Below are 9,010 nucleotides of genomic sequence, written 5' to 3'. Positions count from 1 at the left end.
GGCCCTGCTTGTGCTGCTGAAGCAGCTGCTGAGCTCTGCAATCCAGGACATGAACTGCATCCGCAGCCGGGATCAGATTGAACTCCTGAAGAGCGGGGGCTTCTCAGACTGCCTGGTGCTGCTGCTCAGCGCCCTGGTGCTGGTGGTCTGCGGGGTCGTGCTCACCATCCTCTCCACCACGACCATGCAGCTCAGTCCTGCACGGCCACTGGCCAGCATGTTCACCAGCGGGGTTGTCCTCCTGACTGCTGGCAGTGCCATCCTCCTCTGCCTGCTGCTCTACCTGCTCTGCACCTCCTGCCGCCAGGCTGCTCCTCGGAGCCTGGAGGCCGGCGAGATCCGTGTCTTCACCATCTCCGGCCGCCTTGCTGCAAACAGGCGGCTTCCTCCCACCTCCAGCATGGCCAACCTGATCTGACCCAGGACACCCCTGCGTGAGCCTCACTGGATACGACTGTCAGCAGGGCTTGTGCCGGCCTTTCCCCAAGGAAGGGCGAGTGTTGCGGTGTGCTTCTGTTGGAGATGACTGGCATTTGCTGTGCCCCAGGCTGACGGCACAGCAGGGACTTGGGGTGCCTGGATGGGCTCTGCGATCTGGCGCGTTAGGAGCGCAGCGCTGGCCTGGTTGGTGTTTTATCTCTGCAAAGCCTCCTGCGACAGCTGCTGCCTGCCCAGCTGTGACCCCTGTCACAGAGTTAAGGTGAGCCTACCCTGTACCCCTGGAGACCCCAATACTTGCTTGGTTCCTGCAGTTCCCAGGGCTGTGTCGTGTGCTCTCCTGGCAGGAGAGGCTGCGACTGTGGATGGTGTAAACCCACCTCAGACCCCAGTCTCAGCTGGCACCAGTGCTTCGCGCCTCTCAGCCTGTGAAGGTGGGCACATGCTGAGCATGCTGTGATGCCCTGTGTCGTGCATCCCCTCCCTACCAGGCTGTGGGACCCTCAGCAAAGTAGAACCTCTAGCAGCTGACAAATGGCAGGAAATACTCTGCGTGTCAGCGGGCATGCAGCACAAGTGAAGGGAGCTTGGTGGGAGGTACGGCTGCGGGGGCTGCTCCCAAGAAAGCACCTGTGTGTCTGTGAGAGCGAGCATGGGATTTGCGTGGAATTCTGTGTGCCAGAGCCCCGGCATGGCTGGACCTCATATGAAATGCTGTTTGTATTTGCAATGCCAGGATCTGTTCCAATATTACCCTTCTGCAGCCCACCATCTTCTGTGGTTTATCAAAGGGGTGATCAAAGGGTGTTGGTGTCAGGGCCCTGACCAGTATCAGTGCTGGACTGTGTGTTGGGGCTCCGTTATCATGCCAGCGTGCTGCAGCCACGCGAGCCACAAACAGCAAGGTGCAGTCACTGGGGATGATGATGGGATGCCCGAATCCCGGGGCTGGGCTGCTGCCCTGCAAGGGCGGTGCGAGGGGGGAGCGCTGTTGCCCTCCGACAGGAGTTTCCCAAGCAGAGGCACCTCTGCTGCCACGGGAGTGCTGCAGCTCATCCCAGTCCCTGCGTGTTCCCACGCTCTTTCTGTCTCCCAAGTGCTGCAACTGCTGCAGGGCAGAAAAGTTCTTCTGCTACTGCTTGGGCCTTACCTGGAGCTTTTTTGGTGTTTTATCTCTACAAGGTGTCTATCACCGAGGTGCCTTTCCCAGAGGCAGACTAACAACTCACCCCCGGGAGCTTTTTCTGTGACTTGAGGCTAATTTACCTGTCAAAGTTTTCATTTCCTCCATAGACCCACGAACCATTTCCCTGCCCTTTCCATAGACACAGATCCTAACCTCCCAGTGAAGCTGCTCCTGCACAAGCTTCCCTTCCTCTTCATCTTCCCGTCTCCCCCTCACCTGAGCTGCTCTGCCCCAGCCATTATTTTTGCTCGTTATTTGCTAAATTCCCTCTGTAATGGCAGAAGACTGAGCTGTTCTTTTTTGTCGTCTGGTAACAAATCTATTTGGAAGAGGACGATAGCTCATTCCCTCAGTAACAGCATGAATCACTGTCCGTGTTACACCTGGAGGCAGTGTCAGAGTTCAGCATCAGTGAACCCCACCAGGTACACACTGGACAATGAGACCTGCATCCCTTTGCAGCTCTAGACCACACCATCCCAATGCACTTGGATCGCATCAGGGCACTTCTGTATTCATCTGCTCCTGCCCTGCTCCTGCGGGCTTTCCTCCCCCCCGAAGCCTTGGATTATTTTCCCCAAAGTATGGGAACATCATTTTGGCTTTTCTTTTCTGGAGCTCTGTTATTTCCACATTTTCCTCTGCCACTTTCACATCATCTATAGATTTTATTAAACTGCTGTTTCCTCCTCTCTCTGCATCACTTCCCTTAATCTGCCCAAGAGTTCAGAGGGTGTTACTAAGCTCAGGTACTTCTGTGCTAAATCCTCTGCAATGCAAAGAGCTGTCCTTCCCCTCCGGGCTGTTTGACCTCAGGTCCAGCAGGGACCCCTGTGCGTACACAGGGAGGGACAGGCCAGAGCTGGACAGTTTTGCACTGTCACGGTTGCTGCTGCTTTGCACGTCTGTGTCGGTGCGTGTGCAGTTATGCCAGGCTGCACTGTCTCTGCCTGCATCAGTGCTTTAGTGGTTACTCCCAGCTCCCCCAACCTGCAGGTATGGACAGGCCGTGGCTGCCTGCACACCAGCTGTTTTGCACATCTGGGCATTTCTGTGAAGATGCATGACCGTGCCCAGCTCGCAGCTCCGCGCTGCCTGCATATCAATGTGAATCCTCCCCTCCATAGCCCCTTCAACAGGCTGTCTCCGAGGATGGCGGTTTGGGTGTCTGGCTGCCCATATGGACAGTCTGCGCTGCCCCAGTCACTGACTCACCTCCTGCAGCAGCAGAGGTGCTCGTTTGTTGCTTTCTCGGTTCCTGTGTTGTGCGTGGAAATACATAATAAAGTGTTGCAGAAGTTGACCGTGTTGAAGGCTGATGCTTGAGTGACGGCCTCTCTGCGGAGCGGGAGGTGGCAGGGCTGTGCAGAGCTGGCCTCTGCTTAGGCTGAGCCCAGGGCAGAAATCGTGACAGCCCAGGGTCCCTCCTGTGGCTGTGGTTTCGGCTCATCAGCTAGTGTGGCAATGCCACCACAGCTCCCCAAATGCATGTACTTATTTCCTGATACATGACTCCCACTTCCAGATGCGTGTGCATCTCCCTCTGCTTAAGGACCTAGACATAGCCGGTCCCCCTTCCCACCGCTCTGTGAACTTAAGATCTTGCCGTGCCCCTGAAAGGAGCTCACAGGACACATGCAAAGCCTCCTGAACAGGTCGGTGCCATTTGGTTTGTTTACAGAGAAGCTGTTTCGCCCTGCGGTAGGGCCAAGCCTGGAGCCTCGTGGTGGCAGCTGCTCGCTGCAGGGAGCCTGGAACCAGTCTGCCTGCATACCTGCTACTGCTCCTGTCCGCCAGCCTCAACCGCGGTCCCTCCGCAGCTTCCTGGGGGGACCCCCTTGAGAAGGCTCCTCCTTTTCTGCTCTGACCCCTTGTATTCCCAGCTTTGCACGCCAGATGCACTTCCCCCCACGCAAACTGCCAGGCTCCTGCCCGCTTGCACTGGAGCTGCCTGGAGAGGGGGCAGAGGGGCTGCCACGGGACCAGGGCCCCCTGCACACCCGAAAAACAGCCACATCTGCTCTGTTAAAGAATAAACGGGTGGGCCTCCTAGCAGGGTCGAAGTAGACAAGCAACCCACCACTAGGTACTATGGGATGAGACTGAGCAAGATCCTGCATAAGTCAGCCTGGGAAGCAGTTTTTTAAGACATCGCTGAGACCAAAAGTAAAATACTGCATCTAGCATGAGTTCATGTGATAAAAAGCTTATCGACAAATACCTTCCAACAGATAACTGAAATGTATTTTCCCAGCCCTCAGATTTAAGTCTCCTATCTTACCTGAAAGATGTTAGAAATTTCCAAAAATTACAGCATATTTTGTATTTTCACAGGTAGTAAATGGCTGTTAAGGTGAGCCCAGAAGGCAAAACAAGAGGCAGTGACTGCAAAACTAAAGCCAGGACAAGCTCAGTTTAGAAATACCGCATTTAAGAGAGAAAACTGACTGACCACTGAAACAAGCCAGCAGGTTTTCCTCCTCCTCCTCACGGCTTCAAACAGCATGTTCCCTCTCTGGAAGGCGCTTTAAGTCACTGGCCTGTATCGCCCATCCAACGTCTGAGCCAGTCGTCCCCTTTGGTTTACATTCTCTGACATGTATTATTTACTTTTGTATACACTGTGCTCTATAAATATCTTAATGAGTAGAGAAATAGAAAGGCAGTTTACAGTGAAATGGAGGTTTGAAGGACATGGGGGAATTAGCCGTTTGGCAGGGCTGCAAGAAATGCCGACCCTGTGATAATGCTTCATGCTCCAGAGCACGATGGAGAGATTCCCAGGCTATCAGGGACGGTAACAACTGGGCTGTGCCCTGGGAACTCTTCCCAGCCGGATGGTACCAGACTTGTGAATCACTTACTAAGGGTGAATGCCGCTGCTGCTCCCTGCTTTTAAGTCCAGCGTGACCCACGCAGGCACGACCAGCTACAGCAGAAACAACTTGCAGTGACCTGTCCCATGTACTGTTTATCATACTGCAAAGATGACAGGAATGCAAAAATTATAATGTTCGTACAACTCCACGGTTAGAGATACAGACGGGACTCTCTAATGGGTACCGGGGGACAGGGCTGTCTCGCCCCAGCGCACGTGCCTGCCTGACGCCACAACCGGCGCCGCCAACAAGTTTGCTCAGCTCTGCAGAGCTGACATGGGAAAGGTAAGGGCCTTTCTAGTTGGTCTTGCTGGAGAGGGAAAAGAGGAAAGAGAGAAGGGGCATGGCGGGAACCAACATTGAAGAGACGTGCACAGAAACCCTGCGACGACGCACCAGGGCTTGCCTGCGTCAGATCAGGTAACAGATTTGTTTGCACAAGAGCACTCGTGCCACAGACCTGTTCTCTCACCACCACAGTTAACGAGGAGTGCATTTATGGTCCTTGAAAGTGCATGCAAAAAAAGCCACACTCTTCTCCCAGCACCGCCACTGGGAGACCCCCAACAAACCATCGCAGGCAGAGGCAGGGTTAAATCATGCTTTAATCGCGCCCTGGAGTGACAACGCATTGGGGGTCAGGGCAGGGCTGGGTCCACCGCTGTGGGGCAGTGGGGCCAGTGCCCGAGACTCTGCAGGACAGGCTCCTCTTTCCACCCCACCAGGCTGCCCAGATGTGATCAGTGCTATCTCCTTCATCCTCAGCATCCGAGCAGGGCTGGGAGAGCAACAGCAGTGCAGGTGTCCCCATGCTGGTGCAGCCCCACTGGCGTCACACTGGGGCATCGTGGGGCCTGCTGCCTTCAGCCTCCATCCCCATTCCCAGCTCACCCCTTCTCCCCCTTCTCTCCACTCCTTTCCTCCTGCCCCCAGCCATGTGGGGCTAAAAGCCGAGGGCAGGTGGGAAAGGGCAGGAAGAAGATGGAGGTGGGGGGGGCGGCAAGAGGCCACAGCCTGGGCTGCAGGCTCAGATGGAGAAGTGCAACTCCCGCTCCTCTTCCTCCCGCAGCTGCTCACTTGGCTGGATGTAGTTGTCCTCGATGAAGCCGTCGTCATCCTCAGCTTGCAGGTCAGCAGCACCGGGTACGGGGTGGCTCTCGCTGGCCCCCCGGCCTGAGGAGCCCCTGTCCCAGCCGCTGCTGTCCTCCATGGGGCTGCCTCCAATCGAGCTGGTTTCAGGCAGCGGACGGTGGTGGTAGCTGGCAAAGTTCTTGTGGAAGAGCTTGCACCTGGCAGCCAGCGCGATCAGGATGGAGATGCCGATTGCTGCCACCAGGAAGCCCACCAGGTATGGCCAGCTCCTTCCCCCCTTCCCGGAGGGCGGTGTGGTGGCTGCGAAGCAGGAAAGGCACATCAGGGCATGGCAGGTCAATCTGTGGCATACCTGGCGCTCCTCAGGAGCCAGCCCCATGCACGCCTGCAGCATGCAGCCAGCACTGGATTGCTTTCGTTAGGAGCAATATAAATGCTCTTCACCAGGAGCTAGCTACCAAGGGTGCGTGAACACTGTGGGGAAAACTGCTGGACAGCTGTCTGATACGGGTGCCCATCACTGTGGAGTCTGTGTTCTGTGTGGCCCTGTGGCATCTGCTAACTTTTCTGTGGCAAGGCCAGCAAACACCTTCAGGTGGTGGCCACCGTCCCACCAAGCCACTGCACCAGTGGTGGCAAGGCAGCCTGTGCCCCTAGGTCTGCGGGGCAGAGCAGAGGGTCTCCGGCTGCCGTCCCCTCTGGGGTGACGGAAGGCAGGAGGGAGCTAGACCTTACGGACGCCCCCGTAGCTGCACAACTTACTGTTGCTGTGGGTCACTGTGATCTGCTGTGCCGTGCTGACCCCCCGAGGAAACCGCTGCTTCATCTGGCAGCCCAGGTCCTGGAAATCCAGAGCTGCAACCTCGTGGCCCCGCAGCTCCGGGGGCGATGCGCAGGTCACCTGCACAGCTGCGAGACACACAGGCTAAAGTGGGATGGGGGGGTCTTCACCCATTCCCTCCCCATTTTAAAGAAGACGATCTCTGCTTGCTTCTGGGTTGATGGGATGCATCGCAAGGTGCTCCTGGCTCTGTCCTCCAGCCTCAATGGCCCTCAGCATGTTGTAAGGCACAACCAAAGAAAAAATTCCCTGACCAAGGAATTGTGCAAGTGTGTGACTGTGATTAGCAGGCTCCTTTTAACTGGATAATGCCAAACTCACATATACTGATAGAAACCCCACTGTCACAGGGCTGCTTTCACCTGGGAGCTGAGCTCAGAGGGTTGGAGCCCAATCCGGCTCAACAGGAGGAGCTGCCAAGTGCTTAGCAGCTCTTGAAAATGTGGTCACTCCACGTAGATACATATAGGTGGATTTAGGGGCTGAAGTGTACGTGCAGCCCCTTTCCCAAAAGAGTGGCTAAATTATCCTACTGTCATTCCTAGAAATCTTTGATATCGTGTGTAACTGCAAACAAGGAACAGACACATCACCTTTTGGTTCACTGTCCCTCAACAGGGTGGGAGAGGTCCCTGGAGAGCCATCTCAGATCCTGCCCAGGAGTTGGAGCAAAAGGATCGAGCTGGACCCCTGCACCCAGGGTTCCTCCTGCCCAATACCTCTCCTGCCACCCACCCCTGCCCGCTCACCTTGCCTGCGCTGGAGCCACCGCTGCAGAGGGTGCGTGGTGCAGTCACAGACCCAGGGATTCCCTTCCAGCCAGACCTGCGGGACTGCCTCCATCAGCTGCAGGCTCAAAGTGTCCACAGAGACCAGCGCGTTGTGCTGCAGGTCCAGGTGGAAAAGACCCTTCAGCGGCAGGAAGAAAGGGACCTCAAGCTCTTGCAGACTGTTGTTTCTTAGGAGCAGTGTGTGCAAGTTTCCCAAGCCCTTGAAAGCATCCATGTGGAGGTAGGTGATGCTGCAGCTGCTCAGGTCCAGCAGGCGCAGTGCCCCAAGGTTGGAGAAGACTGCTGGGCTCAGAGCCAGCAGGGCATTGCTAGAGAGGTTGAGGGAGCGCAGGGAAGGGAAATGCATCAAGAGAGTCCTGTGACGAGGCACGACCAAGGAGTTGAAGGAGAGGTCCAAACTGGTGATGTTGCTTGGAAGGGAACTTGGAGCGTGCAGGAGGCTCTTCCCATGGCAGTCGGCCCATCCCTGGGAAAAGAGCTGCAGTCTGAGATGGGCTCTTTGTGCTGGGGAGGATCTCTAGATCAAGACTCCCCAGAAGTTCAAATGCCTTAACTAATTACCCTTTCAGAGTTTAAAAAAGCAAAGACAAAACAGGTGTACAAACATGTGAGCTGCCAGTTTGGTGTGGGCCAGGATAAATAGAGAAGGATGAGCAGGACAGCCCAGGACGGAGAGCAGCCAACTGAAGAAGTAAAGGAGGAGCATGGAGAGCCGGGGGTAACTCAGACAGATGGGGTGGGTAAGAAGGGACCAGGATGTCACCCTCCCATCCCCTCTTCTGGGGCAGTTGCCATCTGGATTCAGCTTGCAGAAGCTTCCTCTTCCTCCTGCAGATCCCCACCTCCAGCCCCCAGGGAGTTCTTGCGTGACACAAGGGCATCCCACCAGCTGGAGCAGAGGAGTGGACGAGACCCCTGCCCACTGCAAGGGCAGGCAGGCAGGCAGGCAGCGGCAGCCAGCCAGGCTGCAGAGCGGTGGGCACCTGCACCAGGCACCCGTGTCAAGGGCTGCTCCCTGGGGCCTGTGCAGGGTGCTGTACCCACACCTCCAGCCCTCCCCTGTTTCCGAGGATAAACTGTGAGTGGCAGCGGCTTAGTGCAGGCTGGCTTTGTCTATACTAGTAAATAAAACAGTCCAGGGACCACTCGCTGTCCCAAAAGGCCAGCAGTGCATGCTGGATGGATCAATCAGCCCAAGTGGATAGATGTTTCCCCCACCGCCAAAACCAGGGTGGCCAAATTCAAACTGATTTTGGGGAGCAGTCCCCAGCATGTGTTACTTCTGCCTGGGCTTTATGTGGGACAGGGCCAGCTGCCCAAACTGAAGCTGCCAGAGAGAAGGTTGGCAATTTAACAGCTTGGTTGGGCAGGCACGGGCTCCTGCTCGATGCCGTGTCTGGGCCCCACGGGCAGAGATGCTGTGCTGGAAGCTTGCTGTGGTCTGTAGTCCCAGCTTTCTAGGTCTGGCTGCTTTCCAGCTGGCTACAGTTTCCATTTCTTTGCCTCTTGCATGATCACCTCTCCTTTCATCCTCCTGTTCCCCCAAATCTCTTGTCAGGCCCTGCTGTCCCTGCTCGCTACAGAAACGGCTGTGTCCCTATAAACCTGGGCTGCCGAGGAGTGGGTTATAATGGGGCCGAGGCATGGGGGCACGGCACAGGTCCTGTCTCAAGCTCAGACAGGGCTGGGCTCGGGGAAGCTGGGGAAAACAGTGCAAATGCTTTGAGGGACTATCTGAGAGCTGGGTGGGCAGCGCTGCGCTGTGCCATCTGCCCCTGACAGC

The 9,010-nt window shown here is 56.2% G+C and overlaps 2 protein-coding genes across 2 annotated transcripts in view; one reads left to right on the top strand and one right to left on the bottom strand.

Moving 5' to 3' along the window:
- TMEM125 (transmembrane protein 125) overlaps positions 1 to 418 on the top strand; it is a 684-nt gene extending 266 nt beyond the window's left edge. The window contains exon 1 of the mRNA XM_009579827.1: positions 1 to 418. This exon is cut by the window's left edge and continues 266 nt beyond it. Within this exon, the coding sequence (XP_009578122.1) occupies positions 1 to 418 (418 nt within the window).
- Positions 419 to 5,530: 5,112 nt separating this feature from the next.
- LOC104078265 (chromosome unknown open reading frame, human C1orf210) lies at positions 5,531 to 7,693 on the bottom strand (the record flags this gene model as incomplete). The annotated part of the gene is made up of 3 exons (XM_009579829.1): positions 5,531 to 5,895; positions 6,358 to 6,504; positions 7,186 to 7,693. Coding segments are annotated over 3 exons (1,020 nt in total), but the record flags the coding sequence as incomplete, so codon positions are not given.
- Positions 7,694 to 9,010: the final 1,317 nt, after the last annotated feature.

Source organism: Fulmarus glacialis, unplaced genomic scaffold, assembly GCF_000690835.1.
Source record: "Fulmarus glacialis isolate BGI_N327 unplaced genomic scaffold, ASM69083v1 scaffold21216, whole genome shotgun sequence".
Classification (NCBI taxonomy): Eukaryota; Metazoa; Chordata; class Aves; order Procellariiformes; family Procellariidae; genus Fulmarus; species Fulmarus glacialis.
The sequence above is the reverse complement of the archived record's forward strand: the minus strand, read 5'-3'. Positions and strand labels throughout refer to the sequence as shown.